The following is a 24,549-nucleotide window of genomic DNA, read 5'->3' as shown; positions in this document are numbered from 1 at the left end:
ATCTTGAGGTGTGAAAATTATTCTGTCTTATCTGGGTGGGCCCAATGTAATCACAAGGATCCTCATAAGAGGGAGGGAAGAGATCTGAGTTAGAGCTAGAAGGCCATGTGAGATCAGAAGCAGAGAGGAAGAAGGTGGTATGATGTGGGAGGTGGTATGATATGGGAGCAGTAGAACTGGTAATGTGGGCCTTGATAGAATGAGAATAGTTTCTAGAAGCTGAAGTGCATGCAAAGGTTGAATTCCCCTTGAGAATCCAGAAGACACCAGCTCTTTTAACAGCGGGTTTTAGCTTTAAAAGACTCATACAGAAATTCTGACCTCCAGAATTGGTGTAGAATAAATTTGGGTTTAGGCTACTAAGTTTGTGGTAATTTGCCAATCAATTAGTAGCAATAAGAGACTAATACATATTTTGATACCAGAAGTAGGGTGGTACTGTAACAAATATCTAAAAATGTGAAAAGTGGGGCACCTGGGTGGCTCAGTAGGTTGAGTGTTTGCCTTTGGCTCAGGTTCTGATACTGGAGTCCCAGGATGGAGCCCTGTGTCAGGCTCCCCACTCAGCAGGGAGTCTGCTTCTCTCTGCCCCTCATCCTGCTTGTGTTCTCTCTCAAATAAATAAGTAAAATAATTTTAAAAAATGTGAAAGTGGCTTTAAAGTTGGTAACTTGTAGAGGCTGGAACATGATAAAAAAGGCCTACTTTGCCTTGAACAGTCTGCTATTTGTAAAAATATGGATTTTAAAGACTGATGGTGAAGGCTGAGAATGATGTGAGGAATATAATAAAGAAAATCTGTATCTTTGTTGAAAATACCTAAATCTTCATGAACAGACTGTTGGTAAGAATGTGGACATTACAAGCTCTGTTGATAAGGGCTCAGAAAGAAGTAAGGAGCATATTATTAGAAAATGGAGGGAAGCTTAGCTGAGTTGTGTCCTACTATTACATGAAAAGCAGAATAGCAACTGATGTATGTGGACATTTAACTGAGAAGATTCTGAAGAAAAATTTTGAAGGTAAAACCTGGTATTAGTGCTTAATAGTAAACTGTGAGAGGAAAGAGATAAAGTGAGGGAAGAACTGTTAAATCCCAGAACTTGATGATTCGGGAAACTTTCAGTCTAGGCAGGTTACAAAAGACACATAAATTAAGATTTACTGTTAGGAAAAGATACTCTGGAGAGAATGTCAAAAAGGTGTCTGAATAACAACAACAACAACAAAACAAAAAAATAAAGTGACCGCGACAGAACAATATATTGTTAGTCTCTGGAAGGAGCAAAAGAGCCCTTTTTAGTCACAAATCAGGCTCTCTGAAGAGATTAGGGGTGTGACTTGTTTCTTCAGCCATCTTAGAAGCCAAAAATAGTGATGAGCTTGTCCAAGAAAGATTAATGGCCACCTCAAAGACAATAACATTCCTTATAAAAGGGAAGAAGGAGGGTGGGAATGTGGGGGAGAAGATATGTAAATAGAAGTATAGGTTAGAAAGGAAAGAAGCTCGTGATAGTTAAAATTTTAGATATCAACATGACTAGGAGAAGGTGTGCCCAGATATTTGGTTAAAGATTATTCTGGGTGTGTCAGTGAGAATCTTTCTAGCTGAGATTAACATTCATTTCGGTAGAATGCATAAAGTAGATTGCCCTCTCTAATGTATGTGGGTCTTATCCTAACATTTGAAGAACCCGAATAAGAAAGGCTGAGAAAGAGGGAACTCCTCCTAAGACAGTGGTCTTTTCTGGCTTTTGGATATGGACCGAAACATTGGCTCTTCTTGGTTCTTGAGCATGCAAAAAAAAATTTTTTTTTTTTAAGATTTTATTTTGAAGTATCTCTAAACCCAATGTGGGGCTTGAACTGAGCACTTCAAGAGTTGAGCACGCTGGAATTTGAACTGGAACTTACACTGACCTTCCTAGTACTCAGGCCTTCAAACTAGGCCTGAAAAACTATGTAAGGCTCCTGGGTCTTGAGCTTGTTTAACTGCCAGTCTTAGTACTTGTTAGCTTCCATTATCATGTGAGCCAATTATTTACAATTAATCTCTGTCTCATCATCTATATATCTATATATACCCTATTGGTTCCATTTGTCTGGAGAACCCTGACTAATACAAAGATACTACTCTGTTGGCTCAGACAACAGAGGAAGGAGCCATGACCCAAGGAATGTTGGCAACCTTGAGAATTTGGAGAAGGTTAAGGATCAGATTTTTCCCTAGAGCCTCCAGACAGAACTAGCATTGCTAATACTCTGATTTTAGATTTCTTTTCCTTTTTTATTTTTAAGATTTTATTTATTTATTTGACGGAGAGAGAGACAAAGAAGCAGGATCCATTCGATGTAGGGCTACACCCCAGGACCCTGGGATCATGACCTGAGATGAAGGCAGCTGCTTAACTGACTGAGCCACCCAGGTGCCCTGATTTTAGATTTCTGACCTTCAGAACTGTAACAGAATAAATGTGTTTTTATAAGATACTTTATTTGTGGTATTACACTAATACATAATACAATGTCATTCTTGGTATCCTTCTACAATATTGTGTCAGCCAGCACTTGAAGCTTGGATAAATAAAATGTGGTATATCTCTATGCTGTGGAAAATTATTTGGCGATAAAAAGAAAGAAGTACTGATACATGCTACAACATGGGTAAACCTTGAGAAAACTATGGCAAGTGAAAGAAGCCAGAAAGAAGCATATATTGTATAAATCCATTTATGTCAAATGCCCAGAACAGGCAAACCAATAGAGACAGAACGTACATTTGTGGTTGCCTGCTGTTCCCTTGGATTGGGGCTTGGGGAGTGGTAATGGCTTAGAGGCACTGGGGTTTCTCTGTGGGGAAATAAAAATGCTCTCAAGTTGACTGTGGTGATGGATTCACACTCTGTGGTTTATCTAAAGCCATTAAACTATACTTTAAAAGGGTGAATTTTACAGTATGTGTATTAATAAGGGTAGGAAACAATTATACATTTATAAAAAATGATGTATTATAGAAGTATCCTAAAATCCTAGCAAAAAACAGAGTACCTATAAAATATACATTTTTCTAGTCACAGAATATACAACTTATTTAAACAGACACTGTGTTATTACATAGTAGCTTTAGAAAACATTATTCTTTTCTCACACAATGTTTCAATGCTGATAGAAGTAACAAAATTTTAATTTCTCTGATATCTTTTTCAGCTGCAATGTACAATGTAGCCATCATCTAAACAAATGATAAACATTTTCATAATAATTATTTCTTCTTGGGGTGCCTGGGTGGCTCAGTTGGTTAAACATTTGCCTTTGGCTCAGGTCATGATCCCAGGGTTCTGGGATTGAGCTCCTTTTCAGACTCCCTGCTCAGTGGGGAGTTTGTTTCTCCCCCACCCTCTCCCCTGCTCATTCTTCTCATATAAATAAAATCTTTAGGGGATCCCTGGGTGGCGCAGCGGTTTGGCGCCTGCCTTTGGCCCAGGGCGCGATCCTGGAGACCCGGGATCGTATCTCACGTCAGGCTCCCGGTGCATGGAGCCTGCTTCTCCCTCTGCCTATGTCTCTGCCTCTCTCTCTCTCTCTGTGACTATCATAAATAAATAAAAAAAATAAATAAAAAAAATAAAAAAATAAAATCTTTAAAAAAATAACTTTTTCTTCAAACAAATAAAATCCCAATACCTATTTTATTATATTCTTTAACCACTTGTCAGATCATTTCATAAGGGGGCAGATAAACTATGCCCACTTTCTCCATGGCCACTCTAATTAGAATTATTCTCCTTGTTCCTTAGCGAACAAGAGAAATATGTATTTTTTGACACACATCTTTGAAAAAAATTTATATGAATGGCATAATCCACGGATGTAACTCACATATATAAAATTCGCCATTTAAATATATAATTAAGTGGTTTTAAGTATAGTCAGTCTGGTGTACAATTATCACCACTATCTAATTCCAGAATATAACCATTACCCCAAAAAAGAAACCCCACCCTATTAGCATTCAGCCTCAATTCCTCTCTGCCCCCATCTCCTGATAGCTACTAATCTTTTTTCTGTATCACAGATTTGTCTATTCTAGAAATTTTAAATAAATTGAAACATAACTTAGCATGTTTTTAAGATTCACCCACACAGTAGTATGTATCAGTACTTCTTTCCTATTTTTGAAAGTGTAGTATTTCACTGTATATTCATCCATTCATCTGGTGATGGACATTTGGGTTATTTCTACTTTTCATTCTTGTGAATAACTTCTGAATATTCACATGCACATTTTGCATAAGCATGCTTTCAATTCTGTTGCATACATATCTAGGATTAGGCCCGCTGGATTCCATGGTAATTCCTAATTCCTCAAAATGCTCGCGTTTTGAGGAATTGCTAGTGTTTTCCAAATCAGCTGCATCATTTTACATTTCCACCAGTACTGTATCAGAGTCTCAATTTACCCACATCCTTGCCACCTTTGTTACCAAGTTTTGATTTTAGCTGTGCTAGTGGGTGTGAAGTAGTATTTCATTATGGTTTTGATTTATATTTTATTAACGACAGATGATGTTTAGCATCTTTTCAAGTGTTTTTGGCCATTTGTATAAGATTCACAGTTCATTGTTAAGATGAAAAGTAAGCATTAACTTCTGTTACAACTCATGGATAGGGTTAATGTCTCAACCTAACTTCTATCTTATACAGTGTCATATATACATAACAACAGCTATTGACATCACATTGAATCCTTCTAAAAGTCTTCACATTGAATCCTTCTAGAATAGAAGAAATGGCCCTGTGGTACATTTTCATTATTTCTTGCCCTATTCAATCACAGCACTTAACTTTTTTTTTTTTTTTTAAGATTTTGTTTATTAGAGGGAGAGAGAGAGAGAGAGAGAGAGAGAGAGAGTAGCAGACTCCCTGCTGGGCAGTGAGCCTAGGGCTTGATTTTAGGACCCTGGGAACATAACTTGATCCACAGGCAGATGTTTAACTGACTGAGATACCCAGGGGCCCCAGTACTCAACTTTTGAAAAGAATTGTGCAGTTAGCCAGATTGAAACATCATGAGAATAAGGATATGTGTATGTCTTGCTCAGTTCTGTATCATCAGATCCTAGCATAAATGCTCCTTTCCAAATGTAGGAAAGATCCCAGTTCAAATATTAATAGGTCTCATTTTATTGGCTGACCAGAATCAGCTAGATTTTATTATCAGATTATAGCATTTGACAAGCTCAGAACTGCCCTCTCAAATCACTCCATTATGTATTTTTATCTGGATGAAAGGTACTGAGGAGGGAGCCAACCATATGAATGTGATCACATCTAGTTTCCCCAAGTGTTTTTTCAAAATGAAAATAGGTGCCCCTCTAGTAGTTCATTTAAGAATAAAATTTAAATATACATACTAAACATTTAAGTGTAACCACTAAAACAGAAATAAAATTTATAATGTACAAACTGTGCTAGGAACTACAGAAGAAATATTTGAATGATCCAACAGAAGAGAGAAAAGAAGGGGAAAAAAACAAGAAAAAAACCATAATGAATACAAAACATAAAATGGCAGGAATAAATCAAAACATATGTGACCACATATTATTAAATAATTAAAACAATAGCAGATACACATAGAACTTACATTGTGCCATGCAGTGTTTAAGTCCTTTACATATATTAATTCATTTGATCCTCAGAATAATCTTAGGTAGATACCATTATTATTCTCAGTAACAGATATTAAAACTAAGACACAGGTTGGTAGTTGCTATGATCACACAGCTAAAAAATTGTAGAGCCAGAATTTGAATCTGGATTTTTAACTACTAAATTATATTGCTTTAAATGGATTAAATTCTTAGCATAATACACTCTAGCTCTAACCATGTCATTGCAAATAGCAATATTTCATTCTTTTTGAAGGCTGAGTAATACTCCATTGGTATATATATGGTTTACATATCAGATCTTCTTTATCCATTAATCAGTCAATGGGCATTTGGGTTCTTTCCATAATTTGGCTATTGTTGATATGCTGCTATAAACACTGGGGTGCATGTGTCCCTTCGAATCAGTAGCTTTGTATCCTTTGGGTAAATACCTAGTAGTACAATGTTAAACGAACAAGTCAGAGAAATATAAATCCCATATGATTTCACTCATATGCAGAATTTAAGAAACAAAAGCACCTGAATATAAGGGAAGGGGGAAGAAAAAAGAGAGGGAGGCAAACTATAAGAGAGTCTTAACTACAGAGAACAAAATGAGGGGTTGATGGAGGGGAGCTGGGTGAGGAATGGGACAAATGGGTGATGGGTATTAAGGAGGACACTTGTGATGAGCACTGGGTGTTGTATGTAAGTGATGAACCACTAAATTCTACACCCGGAACCAATATTATACTATTTATTAACTACCTAGAATTTAAATAAAAACTTGAAACAAAAATAAATTAAAAAATATGAGTGTTTTAGTTCTATATTCTTCCAAAATTTGGTATTACCAGTAGTTTTAATGGCAACTACTCTAACTAGTGTGAAAAATATATCATGATGGCTTTAATTTTATTTCCCTAATTACCAGTGATGTTGAACACCTTTTCATATACTTATTGGCCATTCATATATGTTCCTCAATGAACTGCCTAGGCATCTATGTAAAAAAAAAAAATAAGTTGATCATAATGTGTATAGCACTATTTCTGGACTCTCTGTTCTGTTGCACTGATCTCTATCAGCATCCTTATGTAAATACACAAGGTCTTGAATACTGCAGTTTCACAGCAAGTCTTAAAGTTGTAGGAGTCTTCCATCTTTGTTGTTGCCTTCAAGATAATTTTGGCTAGGGGCGCCTAGGTGGCATAGTTAGCAAAGTGTCCAACTCTTTGTTTTGGCTCAGGTTGTGAGATTAAGCTTTATGCTCAGCACACAGTCTGCTTGAGACTCTCTCCCTCTCCCTCTGTGCCTCCCCTTACCCTCACACTCAGTCTTTAAAATAAATAAATAAATCATAAAAAAGATAATTTTGTTTAATCTAGCTTTTAGTTTTAATTTTCAAATCCAACTAATCTTTTTTTTTTTCCACACAACTATTAGAATGAGCATATACATTTCTACAAAATACTATATGGGAATTTGATTGGAACTGCATTCAATCTATAGATCAAGGTGGAAAGAACTGACTTTGTAGCAATACTGAGTATTCTGATGCACAAATATTTTCTCTCTCCACTTTTTCTTAGATTTTCTTTAATTACTCTCTACAGTATTCTGGGGCTCAAGAATGGGGAAAGCCAACCTACATTTTTAAAAATCAAAACACTGGTTACTTATGAGGCTGGGATTAACCAGAAGGGAAGCATGAGAGAATTTTCTGGGGTGATGCAAGTTTTATATCTTGGATGGAGTACTAGTTTTACATGTTATCAAAACTTATCTAGTTATACTTTTAAGGGCTAGAGATACATGCCTGGTAAATGCTAAGGAAAAATAGCATAGAAATTTGATATTACAAAAAAGAATTCAAAGTAAAAACAATTAAATGGAAAAACAGGATTTTTAATGATTAATAAAAGAAGTGAAGAGGACAGAATAGTCATAAAGCCTTACACACCTAATAATTGACAATTGTATGTATTCCTAGTGAAGGATTAACATACTTTTAAAAGGACATAAAATATGTAAGGACATATAGAAGACTTTAGTAATGCAATTAACATGAATGATATTTCAAATAATCATTCACTGGGCTATCCAACTACCAGAAAAATCTCGGAAAGTTACAGAAAGTATCACTTAAGACAAATTTATGTTTGCATTGCAACACTTTTAAGAATAAACAATAAAAATATAGATTCAAACCTCAATGCCTATGTCTCTGCTCTGTGTCTCTCATGAATGAATGAATGAATGAATAAATAAACAAACAAATAAATAAATAATTTCCTGAATTTTGTCCAGGACCATGTCCATCACCCTGCTTGAAAATATCTTTGTATGCCCTTATTTAAAATACAGACAGGATGCAGAACTCAACTTTATAAAGTCATAGATAGTCTCTTGAACGAGCCTGTAAAAGATTAACTTTATCTAATATGTTTGAGATCAGTATTCCAAAGACAAAAGAATAGAATTCAGAAGTCACATATGCACACTTATTGGAATTCTGAAATTAGCTTCTCCTCATTTTAGCAGCACCTAATTGTGCTTTTTTCTCCCCTTTCATCTCTATCTCACTTACTCAGCATGGCTGCATAAAGCTAACAAGGTCCCCTAGGGATGGGGACCTGATTGTTTTCAATGTCTGGTAATACAGAGATGTGTTACCTGTCCTTAATTCTGTGTGAAACATGCACAAACCATGCATACTTATAACCATTTATAACCACATTATTTTATTTCCATCCTCTACTCTACTGAATTGGAGGAAACAGTCAGTTGGATCCCGGGTATCATCAACTCTAGTGAGAGAAAGGGCAGGCTCCTTTCATCAATGAAGTTTCTTTAGAATCAACACATCAAAAGATTTCTGAATAATAAAATATGAGTTAATTTGAATAATAAAAAATAAATAAAATAAAATAACGCTTAGATTAATAGAAACTTACAATTAAATAAAAGAACAATAAAAGTACCAATTATCAAAATATGTAGTCTAAAATCAAATACACAGGAAATATTTAGTTTTAAAAATACTTATTAGGAAATGAGGGTAAAAATCTATTAAAAATATTCAATTTAAAAAAATTTTTTTGAAATAAGCTTTAAAAAGCAAAAAAGAAAAATAAACCTAAAGAAAGCAAAACAAATTAAATATAAAAACAAAATATTTATGGAAAAATTTCATCTTATTGAAAATAAAAGTGATTCTTTGGATAACTATACCAATAATAAAAACATAGACATGAATAAAGTAATAAAATAGACAAGGCTATTAAAAAAAATAAAATAGACAAGACTTTATCAGGTCTGTTTAATGAAATAAAGAAGGCAAATAACATTAGAAACACGAAGAGGGCTATTCCTATGGATAAAGAAATACTTGAGACCTCTCCTCTCTCTCTCAGTGAATCTAGGTGAGATTTATCAATTTTGTTTCTCTTTTCAAAGAACGAGCTCTCAATTTCATCAATCCTTTCTATTATCTTTTTAGTTTGTTATATTTACTTCTACTCTATTTTTTACTATTTCCTTCCTCAAACTAACCTTGGAATTTGTTTATTCTTCTTTTTCTAGTTCCTTTAGGTATAAAGTTAGATTACTGAATTGAGATTTTTCCTTGTTTTTTTAAAAAATATTTTATTTATTTATTCATGAGAAACACAGAGATTGAGAGAGAGAGAGAGAGAGAGAGAGGGGCAGAGACACAGGCAGAGGGAGAAGCAGGCTCCATGCAGGGAGCCGGATGTGGGACTCGATCCCGGGTCTCCAGGATCAGGCCCTGGACCGAAGGCGGCGTTAAACTGCTGAGCCACCCAGGCTGCCCTTGTTTTGTTTTTGAAGTAGTCTTGCCTAACTACAAACTTCTCTTTTAGAAGAATATCTTAAAGCTGATATTTCCATATTGATTTTCTGTCTGGCTGCTCTATGCACTGATGTTACTGGGATATTAAAGTCCCCTGCTATAATTGTATTGCTGCTGGTTTCTACCTTTAGGACTATTAGTATTTACTTTATATATTTAGTAGCTCCTATGTTGGGTGCATAAATGTCTACAAATGGTGCATCTTCTTCTTGGATTGACTCACTCATCTTGTCATGCCCATACTGTCCTTTCTCACAGTCTTTGCTTTGAAGCCTATTTTGTTTGCTATATGTGTAGCTGCCTCTGGTTTTATTGGTTTCCATTTGCAGGAAACATCTTTTGCCTTCCCTTTACTTTCAATCCATGTGTATCCTTACATCTGAGGTGAGTCTCATATATCATATATGAAGGGGTATTTTTAAATCCATTCAGCCATTCTGTGTCTTTTGATTGGAGAATTTACTGCATTTATGTTTAAAGCAATTATAGGTAGATATGTACTTACTGCCATTTTGTTGTTTTACAGCTCTTTTGTACTCTGTACTTTTCTTCTTCTCTTGCTTTCTCCTATTGTGTTTTGATGACTACAGTAATATGTTTAGATTCCTTTCTCATTATCTTGTGTATGTACTCAAGGTTTTGCTTTTTGTTTAACATGTGGCTGACATATATTAGCTTGTATATATACCACTCTATTTTCAGTTGACAGCAAGTTTGAATTCTGAAATATATGCTCTGTTTTTGGTGTCACATTTTACATGTTTTTGTATATCCCTTAATTGATTATTGTAATTATTTTTACTACTTTTGTCTTACCTTCATGTTAGTTTTAAAACTGATTAGTCCACTACCTTTACTATGTCTTTTCAGTGAGATCTTTTCTTTCATGTTTTCTTATTATTAATCAGTGCCCTCTTTTTTTCAGCTTAAAGAAGTCCCTTTAACATTTCTGATAAGGCCAATTTAATGGTGGTTAACTCTTTTAGTTTTTGCTTGTCTGGTAAAATCTTTATTCCTTCTACTTGAAGTATAACTTTGCCAGATAGAGTATCCTTGCTTGGAAATTTTTTGCCCTCAACATTTAAAAAAAATTAATGAATTATTAAAATATTTTATCTATTTATTCATGAGAGACACAAAAAATGAGGCAGAGACACAGGCAGAGGGAGGGGACACAGGCTCCATGCAAGGAGCTCGATGTGGGACTTGATCCCAGGAATCCGGTATCAGGTGCTGAGCCAAAGAAGACTCTCAACTGCTGAGCCACCTAGGTGTCCCAACACGTTTTTTTTAAAGATTTTATTTATTCATGAGGGACACAGAACGAGAGGCAGACACATAGGCAGAGGGAGAAGCAGGCTCCCTACAAAAGCCTGATATGAGACTCAATCCCAGGACGTTTGGGATCACACCCTGAGCTGAAAGCAGATGCTCAACCACTGGGCCACTCAGGCTTTCTAACTTCGGCACTTGGAATATATCATGTCATTCTCTCTGGCCTGGAAAGTTTCTGCTGAAAAATCTGCTCATAGTCTTATGGAGGTTCCCCTGTATGTAATGATGTTTTTCTCTTGCTGCTTTTAAGATTTTCTCTTCTGCCATTTTAATTGTAATGTTTCTTGGAGTAGATTTTTTTGGTGATCATCCTATTTGGAACTCTTCAGGCTTTTTGCATCTGGAAGTCTGTTTTCTCTCCCCATGTTAGGGAAGTTTCCAGCCATTATTTCTTCAAATAAGTTTTCTGCCACCTCCTCTCTTTTTCTTTCTTTCTTTCTTTTTTTTTTTTTAAGATTTTATTTATTTATTCATGAGAAACAGAGAGAGGTAGAGACATAGGAAGAGGGAGAAGCAAGCTCCCTGCCAAAGCCCAATGTGGTACTTGATCCCAGGACCCCATGATCACAACCTAAGCCAAAGGCAGACGCTCAATTGCTGAGCCACCCAGGCCTCCCTCTCTTTCTTTTTTCCTTCTGAGACCTTTTAATGCAAATGTTAGCACACTTGATGGTGTTACATAGGTCCTTATGCTATCTCTCTTTACTACCCCATTTCTTCCACCCCTTTATGCTGGTCTGTATGGATGAGTGCCACTGCCCCTGTCTTTCAGGTCACTGATCCTTTCTTTTGCTCCATCTACTCTGCTGTTGAAATCCTCTAGTGTATTTTTCAGTTTAGTATTGTATTCTTCAGTTCTTTGATTTGTTTGGTATTTTCTCATATTTTCTCTCTCTTTGTTTTCATCCATCCTTCTCCCAAGATTGGTGAAAATCTTTGTATCCATTATCTTGAATTCTGTATCAGGTAAATTACTTATTTCATTTTATTAAGTTTTTTCTTTTTTTTTTCCCCTGGGATTTTATCTTGTTTTTCTATTTGGAATATATTCCTCTGTTTCCTCATTTGCTGGAATCTCTGTGTTTGTTTCTATGTATTAGGAGAACTGGTTACTTCTAGTCTTGAAGAAGCAACCATAGGAAGACTAGTAGTGTGTTTCAGTCTGCTGTCTGTGCAGTGCCTTAGGGGTGGTAGTCTGACACAAACTGTCTCTCCCATTGTTTTAGTCCCATGAGTCCCAGAAAGTAAGTCTCTCTGGTCACCAAAGCCAGGTATTCAAGGGTTATCACTTATTTGAAATATACAAATCCCCTGGCTTTGGTGGGACTCTGTGAAAGTGTAGACTGAGGCAACTGCTTGTCAACTTTGGTGGGATGGCCTTACCCCCAGGGGTAAGTCAGGCTAGGGCATACCTACAAGTCTGGAAGACCACCAGTTGGGTTTACTAGGATGGGGCATGCCTGGCACTCTAGCAAGTTACGGCTGTGGAGTGTTTCAGGGTGGGACATACATAACCCAGATTTTTGTATATAGGGCCAGGTAAGTACATTAGCAAGGTAGAGGAAGTTGCAAAAATGGTGCCCAACTGCACCTCTGTCTCTAGAGAGAGGACAACAATGTCATTTTAGTTTTCCTTTTTTTCTCAATAAAATGAAAATTCAGAGAATTAAGACATGACTATCCATATAATATGACAGTAAACTAAAGGCAACTGAGTAGCATTGGCATAGCCAAGCAAAAAATAAGGTTTTCAGTCAGTGGTGGCATATATGGAAAATGACTGATGTTAGAAAAGGCTGCCTCTACTGAATGTCATTAATAGATTTTTCAAAAAAAAAAAAAAAAAAGATTTTTCATGTATCATGATTTTAAAGGTTAACTTAGGATAAATTAGGCCTTTTAATATAAAATAAAAGAACAAACACGTAACTCTCGTGAAAACAAAAACGCAAAACAAGTCAGAATTTCTTTTTGTGAATTACATGTTTGGATTTTACTCTTATGCATAATCTCTACCTCATTTTTAAAACCTGCAGGAAAAAAGGAGACAGAATTCTCTAGGTAGCAACCCTTCAAATTAGAAACATCAACCCTTGCACTAATTCTCAGCAATACAACAATCTTGAAATCAGTTAAAAATTATAAAATGGGGCAGCCCCGGTGGCTCAGCAATTTAGCGCCGCCTTCAGCCCAGGGTGAGATCCTGGAGACCCAGGATCGAGTCCCATGTTGGGCTCCCTGCATGAAGCCTGCTTCTCTCTCTGCCTGTGTTTCTGCCTCTCTCTCTCTCTCTCTCTGTGTGTCTCTCATGAATAAAAAAATTATAAAATGCTTTTTGGACAATCATGAATTCATGTAGGAGAGGATTATCATGCACACTATGTCTTTTTTGCCTTCTTCTATGTTTCAAGGAATATATTATGCTAAATTCTCCTAGACACACATCTTCAAGTATAGGACTCTTTTTGATTTAGTGATTTAATGAACAATGAGACACACTAAAATCTTTTAATTCTCATCTACCCCATGAGAACCAAAAAGAAATCCCAGGTTTTAAATAGTTGCTTTTATAAAAGCTCAAGTGTCTATGACTGACTGCCTCTTACCTTATTTTTTCTGTAGTTACACTGTTCCCTGCTGAATTAGCTGTTGATACCAACATTATGGCTAAATGGTAAAGGAACGTAAGTTAAATATTTGATGGTTTAAAAGAGTAAATATTGATAAAAACTTTATGACAATACATACTCAGTGGAATATTATTCAGCCATAAAAAAGAATGAAATCTTGCCATTTACAATGTTATGTATGGAGCTAGAGAGTATAATGCTAAGTGAAATAAGACAAAGACAAATACCGTATAATTTCACTCATATGTGGCATTTAAGAAACAAAACAAATAAGCTAAGAAAATGAGGGAGAGAGACAGAGAGACAGAGAGAGAGAATATGGCCAAGAAAAAGACTCTTAATTACAGAGAACAAACTGATGGTTATCAGAGAGGAGGCAGGTGGGAGGATGGGTGAAATAGGTGAAGGGGGTTAAGGAGGGTACCTATGATGAGCATTGGATGATGTATGGAATTACTGAATCACTATATTGTGATATAGTGAAACGAATATAACACTGTATGTCAACTATAGTGGGACTTAAAATTTTAAAAAACAATAACAAAAAGTAACTCATTAGTTTAAAAATAAAAAAAAAAACAAACCAAAAAACCCTTATGACCAAAACATTAAATAGTTTGGCTAGTCTTCTAAGGATGAGTAATCATAGACCTGAATGAGTCTGAGATGCAATTTCTTACTCTTTTGAATAGAATTAATGTCTAGAATAAAGCAATTTTACATTTCTTTGTTGTTATATGCCACTATATCTTTCCTTTTCTTTTTCTTTTTTTTTCTTTTAAAGATTTTGTTTATCCATGAGAGACACACACAGAGAGAGAGGCAGAGATGCAGACAGGGAGAAGCAGGCTTCATGCAAGGGAGCCTGACATGGGACTTGATCCCAGGACTCCATGATCATGGCTTGGGCTGGATGCAGGCGCTAAACTGCTGAGCTACCCAGGGATCCCTATTCCATTATAGTACTTTAAAAGAATAATAATCACAGTCAGTTCAGAGATTTTTTTACATTAAATTGCTTCACACACATAGGTTCTGAGTGTATATACTTTGTATTATGAAGCAGGATGATCATGTCCACAAAAAGCTTTGTAAACATAACTTAAAGCAATTGTAATTTCAAATCAAATCCTAAGAAAAGTTTAAGTACAGACTGTCTATAATTTTCTACAAATATTTAGGAACACTCATTAATAATATATCTTTCTCTAAAAATCATATTTCTAGATTTTATTGTTTAGTGTTAAAAACAATAAATGTGATTTTTTCTTTTTTAATCAGGGAAGTTGTTTTGCATCATAAGCCTGGTAGGAAATGTGAAGCTGAATTATCACTAATTCCAGAGTCAACAAATGAATTGATGAACAGAGGAAAGTTGTGGATAGATATGATGCAGGAGGTGATAAAGAATAAGGGCCAAGAAATACAATTAATTGCAATAGGAAGAAAACAAAAAGGTATTAAAATTAAGGAAGAGTCATATTCATGGAATCTGCAAAGATTTAGGCTAATTACAAATTTAACTATATTGGTTTATCTACTGGTTCCTCTACTTTCAGGAGAAAAAAAGGAGCTGCAGCTCTAAAGATCACTGGTAATGTAATAAATATACAATTTATGTGTACAAATAAGACAAATAATTATGTCTGAATTTTCAATGCAATTGTAAACAAGCAATAGTAAGGCAATATTCACTGAAAGTCTGGATGTGCTAGGTACTTACTAATTGCTTCACTTATTTTTACCTCGTTTAATCTTCCCTACAACTGCATGGCATAGATACAATTGTTATTCTTGTCTTACAGATGAATTTAGGTAATCTGCCTAATGTCACACAGGTGGTAATTGGCTGGACTGAAATTGAAGCCTAGGTTCAGCTCTTAACCATGACGCTTTTCCGTCTCAAAATGTAACTGGGTCATTTGTTTTAAAAAATTTTGGCCTTAGGGGTGAAAGGGAGTGAGAGATATGAGGCTTCCTTTCATGGAAAGAATAAGTCACAGAATTAAAGGCACTGTATTAAGTAATACTGGTCAATGGTATTATAATAGTGTTGTATGGTGACAGATGGTAGTTACACTAAACTTGTCAAATCACTAGGTGTACATCTAAAACTAATGTAACATTGTGTGTCAACTATACTCAAATACAGAAATTAAACCAAGAAGGAAATAAAATTTCAAGTATTTCTAGGAAAAAGCCCACCAAAAATAAGGAGGAAAGCACTCTGTCCTCTGTATCTGCCTCTATTATGGAATGTAATATACCATATTGCAGTTATTTGCTTTCCAGCCTATCTCTGTCTCCAGAATGAAAGCATTCTGCCTGTAGGGCTCATGTGTAATTGTAGAAAAAAAAGGCTCAGTTAATATTTATCATATTGAATTGATTCAATTACACTCATTAAAAAGAAACAAATTTGGCCTTTTAAAAATAAAGTTTTGTTGAATGAAAAATGAGCTTTGTATTTTAGATTAGATGTTTGTTTCTATTCTATAGAAAATAAATCGGGAAAGAATTAGGTATTCTAGGCCACCAGAAGTTCAAGTACAGTGTAAAGAAATAGGAATTATAAGCTCATCATTTCCTTATTTAAGGTACTCTACCATATTTAGTTGCTATTCAGTTAACAAAGTATCAAAACAAAGATATTTTTAGAAATATTTCTCACTTGACTTAATTTCCATACCTTCCAGATGTATTCTTCAGTATGGCAAGAGCGTCTGGATAGCCATCCATGTTGTAGTCTCCAATATGAAGAGTAATTGGAAGTGGTATTTCAGTTGGCCGTTGTTCATGCACAAATGGCACAAAGCCCCAGAGTGTGCCCTTGTTGCTGAACTCCTGGAGAACTGGAATCCACTATGGAATAAGAGGAAGAAGAGGAGATTTTATAGTTACTTTAGGAAAAAGAATTTCACCATTTACAAAACAAATGATCCATTAAAAGTTCTCAAGATAAGCATCATCTCACTTAAACTTCTTTATCTCTACAATATACAAAGGGTATTAAAATTTACTTTGACTAACAGATAACTGACACTCTGGAAAAAATAAAGTCCCCTTTAGATTTCATCACTAGTCATTTTTCCTTGAACTGGCACATAGAGCCTTTGAAGTTTTTCACAAAATCACAAATATTAGCTTTGAATTGATGTTGCTTCCTATAGCTGAATCCCCCATTTTATTTTATTTTTTTTTTTAAATTTTTATTTATTTATGATAGTCACAGAGAGAGAGAGAGAGAGAGAGAGAGAGAGAGAGGCAGAGACACAGGCAGAGGGAGAAGCAGGCTCCATGCACCGGGAGCCCGACGTGGGATTCGATCCCGGGTCTCCAGGATCGCGCCCTGGGCCAAAGGCAGGCGCTAAACCGCTGTGCCACCCAGGGATCCCTGAATCCCCCATTTTAAACCTGTGTTGAGTGGAAATGTAATTTCAAGTGACTAGTTTTTAAAGATTCATTTATTTATTTTAGACAAGAGTGAGAGAGCAAGCAAGAGGGAGGGGAAGAGGGAAAAGAGAGAATCTCAATTAGACTCCCTCTGAAAATGGAGCCCAACTGGAAGCTCTACGTCACAACCCTGAGATCATGACCTGAGCCAAAACCCACAGTTGGATGCTTAACTGACTGAGCCACCTCGGCACTCTGCAAATGAGTATTTTAAGTTAGAACAAACTGTAATATCATCTAATACTGATGTCCTTTCAGGAGGATCAGCTTAAGAAGAAAGAAGATGACAGAGTCTTCCTTGTTCCCCTGCTTTTTGCCTTTTATACGTGATGATGACTTTAGTTATCATCTTCAGAGCCAAGAGTTCTGAGGCTTTCCTAACAACACGGGCCCTGAAAAAGTTCTGCCTGTCCAGGGGGATGAACTTTGTCATCAACATAGCTGTAATCTACTTTTAGTAAATTCTTTGTTTTTATATTGATTGTAATGAAGAAAACAGAGAGAGTAAGTTGATTTCAAGAAGAGCTTTTGGAAATCCATTCCTCTTTTTAATGCCTTAACCTTTACTCTAATAACCTAATGCAAACTAAAAATCTGAGGAGTGGAAACCATACCATTAAAATTATAAATATGCCCATAATTAGTTAAGAGTATGGATACTGGAACACTCTTTAGAGATGTTCAAACAGGTACAGCTGTCTTGAAATGACAGCAGGCCAAACGTGCCTATATATGTTTATTTTCTTTTAAGCAGGTGACACCTTATATGGCTCCAAGTCAAATTTCATTAAAAATGGCTTCTTAAAAAGGGTTTAGTACAAAGGATATCCCAAACATTTTCTAGGTTTTCCAAAGAAAGCATAATTTGCCAAGGCAAAAGAGAAAAAATAGCTAATAAGGACACATTTATAGTAAATAAGCTGTTTTAAAAAAACTTGTTTACATCTTAGATCAATTTTTCAATCTTTCTTAAAGCAAAAAGAATTATATATTATCAAAATGATTTACCCAACTTTGAAAAAAATAGTTGGTTTTGTTTTGGAAGAAGATGGGAAGTTTCGCAAAATGTTATCACAAACTTCTGAAAAGCTTGACAGTTTATTAATGAGGATAAAGTATTCTTATTAATGTAAATGTATTAAGGTCTAAAAAGTAAAAAGATTTTATATTCATATGACATCCTTAACAGTCACCAAAGAACTGTGACATTTATTTTTCCAGAGAGATGAGGATAATTTGAAAATATTCTTAGAGTAGTCTGTCACTTAAGCCAGGCTATAATTACTATGTTTACTTATATCCATGAAACAATGATTAGGTGTTACTTGACCTCATGTTTTCAGTGATTCAAAACTTAAAAAGGCTTAAGATAATAAAATTTATGAGTATAGAAGTTAAATGTTTTTAGAGTGTTGATTGGAAGTTTTTAGACTGTTGATATGGAAGTTTTTCTTTAGTGTCTGAGTATAAATGTGGTTTCCTTATATAAGGGCAATAAAAGTCAGTATGTTATTTTCTCATTTCTTACCCTAAGATAGAAAACAGAACTGATTAATTCTAGTACTATAATACTGGCTTTCTCTGTCTGGTGCTATCAATATGGAAAAATTCTCAGTATTACAACCTATCATTGCCACATAATCTGCTTTGACTATTGGATTCTAAATTGTTTACCTACAAGCTACAGGCAAAACATTGGCATAAGTGAATGAAACAGATATAGATAGCACAAATAAAGATTAGCTTCGACAATTGTTGTGTTCTTCTCCATAACCTTTTATTATAGTTAGTGTGCATTTTACCTTATTCCTAGACTATAAAATGCTAATGGATCATTTAATTACGGGACCAAGAATTGGTCTTCTTCACCAGAAATGATTATAACAGTGCCTTCCCCTCAAAAAACAAACATGAAAAGATTTAAATGCATTTCATTAAAATGAGGAAGTCAATAATTTATATAGGGTTTCTCTGTGTTCTGATTTAGATAATTTTTCTAATCTCTGAAGATTTTCTTCAAGAAGGTAACTCTATTGACATTAAAAAACAAGCTGATATACCTGCTTTGTTCCAGATCTTGCTAAGTAAATGATGCTTTTCTGGCAGTTTTTATCTTCACAGCCTGGCAATAAGTGATCCATGTGTCCATCTCCATCTGCCAAAAGAAACTTCAAGAGTCCATTAACAGCTACAAAATAAAGTGTTCCTGTATGGCAGATTACATTTCCTATTTGTTCAAAGTCTGCATCAATCTGGAGGAATGGAAGAAATTGACGTAGGACTTTGTGATAAATGCGATTCAATTAAAACAATTATTCTGGCCCTTGCCACCTATTACCTGGATTGTGTCTTATTTTAAATTGCTCACTTTTTGTAGTTAAATATTTACCCAATATTGGGAGAAAAAACCCATTTCAGGCTTTAATGATAAAATCATCAATTTTTAAACAATGTGGCTTTTGACTTACTTACACAATTATCATTGCTGCCACAGGAGAAAAAGAAGCTTGTCAATAGCAATTATTTTATCTTATTTTAAATGTGTCTTTACAAATTAATTTATTTAAACACATGCTTTTAAGTATCTTTTACATAGTATGAGATTTAATTCAGGAAGGAGTTCTAAAGCTCTCAGCATCCTGGCTTCTAAGCACCAATAATTTTTTATCAGTAAAAAGGCATATGAAAAGAATGCAGATGTCCTTTCCAGCTGACTGCTTTTAAAAAGCTGCACAATGGGGGTACCTGGGTGGCTCGGTTAAATATCTGATTTCAGCTCTGGTTATGACCTCAGAGTCTTGGGATGGAGTCCTGAGTCTGGCTCTGCCATCAACATGGAGTCTGCTTTGTCCCTCTGCCTTCCCTTCCCCACCCATGTGCCCATACATGTGCACACATTCTTTTTCTCTCTCAAATAAATAAATACAAACTTTTAAAGAAAAGCTGCACAATGCTTTGCAAAGACCTTCAGAAGTGAGGTTACTGAGGAACGTGGAATCTGTTCCTCTAGTGGTCTCTCCTATCCACTGCCTCTTATCTGATGGGGTTTATGGATTTTGATGTCCTAGAGTTAAATCTCTACAGTGACATGCACAGTGGAATAGTCATTTAGATTTTACATTCTGTGCTGCTTTAGTCGCTGATTTATTTGCTATGGTTTAATATATAATGTGTGTCTGAGGTAAGTGCCTTCACAGTTTGAAGGAAATAATAAGGATTAGCAATAAATAAATATTCTTCCATGTGCAGGCTTACATATTAAGAAAATACAGAATTCTAACAAACCTATCAAGTCTTCAGTAATATATTCGAAAGGGAAAAAATAATTTTAAGTGGGCTGAAAACATAGCCAATGGAAGCTGACCTCAGCAAGGAAAAATAAAAGGCACAGCATAGTGAAAAATAAATTTCTTTCATTTAATTTCATGGTTTAATTACTTATGATCCTTATGATTAATATAATTTGTGATTATAAACCCTTAAGTAGAGGAGTAAAACATTAAATAAAATAGTTGAATTAATAATGGAAAGTATCGAGAACATCTGTATTTGACAGTATATATGCATTTGGATTAGTGAGAGAGAAGCTGAGAGAAACATGCAACTCTAGGCAGGAATACTTGGAAAGGAAAAGGGTTTCCAAGGACATAAACATATATCATGGTTAAAGATAAATAAAAAAGAGCTAGCCAAGTAAGAATGAATTAAATGCAAAATGTGATTTATAAGCAGGCTCTAGGAATATTATAGACCTCATTAAAAGCCAAACCATTTTATTGCAAATTAATGGAGGACCAATTAGAAGACCATTACTAAGTCTCTGCCCTTCATTTTTACCCAATGGCAAAATACTCAGATTAGATTCTGATTTACACTTTTATTTTCTTCTAGTTTCTTTCTTCCCAGTAGCTTCCTATTTCCTACGAGTATTTCAACTATGACTTAGCAAATAACCATCTAATAAACATACAACAAACTCATGTGATAATTTATAATCATGCCTTTTGGTATAAATTATCAGCAGTATTTTACGGATATAGTCATAGAAATGGAGATCTTTATCAGAGAATGTCTTCCTTGTGCCCCTTCTAAGTGCTATTTTTTGATATTTAGAGGAAGCAAGAGAAAAGCTTTCTGAGAGTCCAACTTCATGCCCAAAGGAAATTTTCTTTCTTAAAGGCAACTAACATTTAAATTTCACAGATTTCACTTTTCTGCAGGTTTTTTAAAACAAATTATTTGAAAATAATTTAAACTTAAATGTTCAATAAAAGTAGTACATAGAATGTATGTAAACACCGTTTAACCAGATGTGCCTATTGTTAACATTTTACCCCATTTGTTTTATCATTTGTGTGCTTTATGAAATCAAGTTTTTGCTGAACCATGTACATAATTATATAGATCATGGCCCCTTAGCCCTAAATTCTTGAGTGTGTGTTTCCTAGGAATAGGGATATTCTTTTACTTAACCATAGTGGTCATCAGTTCAGCAATTCAGACAAATACTTCTATCTAATGTACTATTTAAATTCCAAATTTATCCATTGACCTAACAATATTCTTCATAGCATTTTTGCCTCTCTAACACAGAATCCAATCTAGGGTTAGGAATTGCATGTTTAGCATCCTTGAATCTAGCATATTTTCATAGCCTCTGTCTTTTATAATCTCTGTATCTTTTTTTTTAAAGACCGCATGAATCTTCTACTTCTGAAAAATACTTCAATAATACTTAAACTTTTATGCCTAGAAAAAAATAATTTCAGAAAAGTAAATTTCACATGAACCAAAGGCCCAAGGCTAGAACTAATATTCATTTAAGCATATTCTATAAGAAGTAATGTGACTTTTTTTTTTTTGAAATAATGTGACTTTGAGCAGACTATGAAGAAGTCATGCTGACAGAGGTACCAGTCTGTGAACTTGGACACATTCCTTAAAGAAGTCCCAGGAATTAATAACTTTGTATCTTCTTCTCCTTAGGATTTCAGGGCACTTCAAGTTTTCTTGAAGGCTAACATCACTTCTCAAAGACTCAACAGAAAATGTAACAGAAGGAATGGTATTCTAATTATTTTAGAAATTGCAGTGTAAAAATTGACCTTTGGAATGGCTGATCACTACAATGCACACTGAACACATGCTAATTTTCATCTGATGTTGACCTTACAATTTTCTGATGAAACTCTTCCCTAAAAACATATAAAGAACTTATTGAAATACATTTAATGATTCAAACTAATTTTCTGAAAAATTTTAATCTTAAAACCAAGAAGGCACCGAAATTAAGTTATTGTTTTCATAAAAATGGATAATCAATTTTTATATAATGGTTTTTGTTTTTAATTAAGCAGGGGCAAAGAAGAAGCTACACATATAACAAAGGATCACATAGGAGTGGTTGGGTGGCTCAGCCAGTTAAGCAACCAACTCTTGATTTCAGCTCAGGTTGTGGTATCAGGGTCCTGGGATCAAGCCCCAATTCAGGCTTAGTGGAGAGCCTGCCTATGGATTCTCTCTCTCCCCTTTTCTTTCCCCCTCCCCCCATTCATGCATGCATTCTCTCTCTAAAATAAATAAATAAGTCTTAAAAAAAAGGAGTCACATAAATATTACTTATCCTCTTAAACATGCATAATTTCGTGAAATTAACTGACCTTTGGTATCATTTAAACAAATTATAACTCTGTTCTGGCCCCAGATTACATATTACCTATCCAACTTCCTACAACAATTTCTCTAATGCAGGGATTCTCAAATTGTGGTCCCAGTCCACAGCCTAAGCATCACCTTGGGAACTTAAGCCCCTGTCGAGATCTAATGAAAGAGAACATCTGAGAGTAGGGCCCAGCAATCTGTATCTGGCTGGATGCATGGTAAGGTACAGGAACCACTGACCTAAGGTATTTATACTGATCTCCCAGGAACATCAGGGGGATATATATGGATCCTTACTCCTGTCCTGATCATGATCCTCCATTTAGAATAAACTTCTCTTGCTAATCAAATTCCATTACCCATTTAGGACTAAGTCTGTATCCTTTCCTTAGGAGCTGTGTTCCATTCAGCCTGACTCCAGGTCATCTTGTATAAATTAGGTCTCTTGGGCAGTCAACTCATTATGGCAACAAAACAATTACTACTCCAGAAAACAATTGTTTTCTGTGAATGTCTTGCCACTCCATGAGAGTGTGTGGAGATTTTAGCATAATGGAAAGCAGGTAGAACAAGGATCAGACATATTTGGGTTTTTAACCTGATTTAACTCTGAATAAGTAATTAGTCATATAATTTTGAGAAAGAAACTGAAAAATAATTTTAAAAATATTATGACTTTTTGGGAACAAGTGCAGCATTTTTTTTAGTATTTTTTATAACTGTTCAAGATGTATTCAGTTTTTTAGAAATGTCTTCCTCCTACTCTTGTTGCTAGCTCCCCTCCAGAGTAGCAGCCACTAGCAGTTTCTTATATATCGTTCAACACATAATCTATGCATATACATAAACTATATATAATTGTGCACAAATGTTAGTATGGTTATATCGCTTTGGCACCTTGAAATTTTCATTTAATGTATTTTTGAGATCACTGCACATCAGTTGATTTGTATATGCCTCATATGTAACACAGCATTACAAAGATATATCTCAATATAATCAATCCTCTATTGATGTGCAAATACCAGGGTTGTTTCTGATCTCTTATAATTCAAACAATCCAACAATGAGTAACTTTGTACAGGTATTATGTCATCTTTTGAGATGATATCTGTAGTATAAATTGTTAAAATGGAAATTATGGTTTTGATGGTTATAATGAACTTAAAGCTTTTATTTTAATCTCCACAGAGTAGTTTTCAAACTTTTTAGTCTCAAAAGTCCTTTATAGTTTTTTTTTAAAAGATTTTTAAATTTTTAAGCAATCACTATGCCCTACATGGGGCTCGAACTTACAACCCTGAGATCTAGAGTCACATGCTCTACTGAGCCAGCCAGGGGTTCTGAGAATCCCTATAGTCTTAAAAACTGAGGATCTCAACAAGCTTTGTTTATGTGGGTTATACTGATAGGTATTTATATCAGAAATTAAGACTGAGAAATATTTAGTAAGTCAAAAATATAGTCATAAATTTATATACAGTAAAAATCACATTTTCATGAAAAATAACTATTTTCCAAAGCAAAAATGTTTTGCAAGAAGAGTGGCATTCTCTGACTGAACAGAAAAAAGTTGGATTTTCATGCTGCTTTTGTACTCAATCTGTTGTTTTGGATGACAAATGTGAAAATATATAGTTGCAGGAAGTATTTTAATAGTTTCTTCAGATAACTCTGGAACTTCTTTCATACTACCACAAAAACTCAGCAAGTGATAATTTCTTAAAGATTAGTCCAATGAAGAATACAGAGCCAAGCAATGAAGTTTTCTTACTGTTAAATAAAATCTAGTAGTCTACTTTGCATTTTGAATGGATTTTACTATTGCATGACTTTGTAAAACCACATGTCAAACATTTAGAAGATAGTGGTTAACTGAACCACTGAGTGGTTATGTGGTTATGAAACTGAGTTATGTAGATATTCCAAGTGTTGAAATAAT

The 24,549-nt window shown here is 34.8% G+C and overlaps 1 protein-coding gene across 3 annotated transcripts in view; it reads right to left on the bottom strand.

Annotated features, from left to right (window-relative positions):
- Window positions 1–24,549, bottom strand: part of ITFG1 (integrin alpha FG-GAP repeat containing 1) — a 291,396-nt gene that overhangs the window by 124,890 nt on the left and 141,957 nt on the right. For all 3 annotated transcript variants that reach the window (XM_025448125.3, XM_025448124.3, XM_025448123.3), the window contains exons 9-10: window positions 19,007–19,101; window positions 16,183–16,355 (exon numbers count right to left, since the gene is read on the bottom strand). In XM_025448125.3, the coding sequence (XP_025303910.1) occupies window positions 16,183–16,355; window positions 19,007–19,101 (268 nt within the window). The remainder of the gene's footprint in view (window positions 1–16,182; window positions 16,356–19,006; window positions 19,102–24,549) is intronic.

This window comes from Canis lupus, chromosome 2 (assembly GCF_003254725.2).
Source record: "Canis lupus dingo isolate Sandy chromosome 2, ASM325472v2, whole genome shotgun sequence".
Lineage (NCBI taxonomy): Eukaryota > Metazoa > Chordata > Mammalia > Carnivora > Canidae > Canis > Canis lupus.
This window is presented reverse-complemented; position numbering and strand designations above follow the sequence as displayed.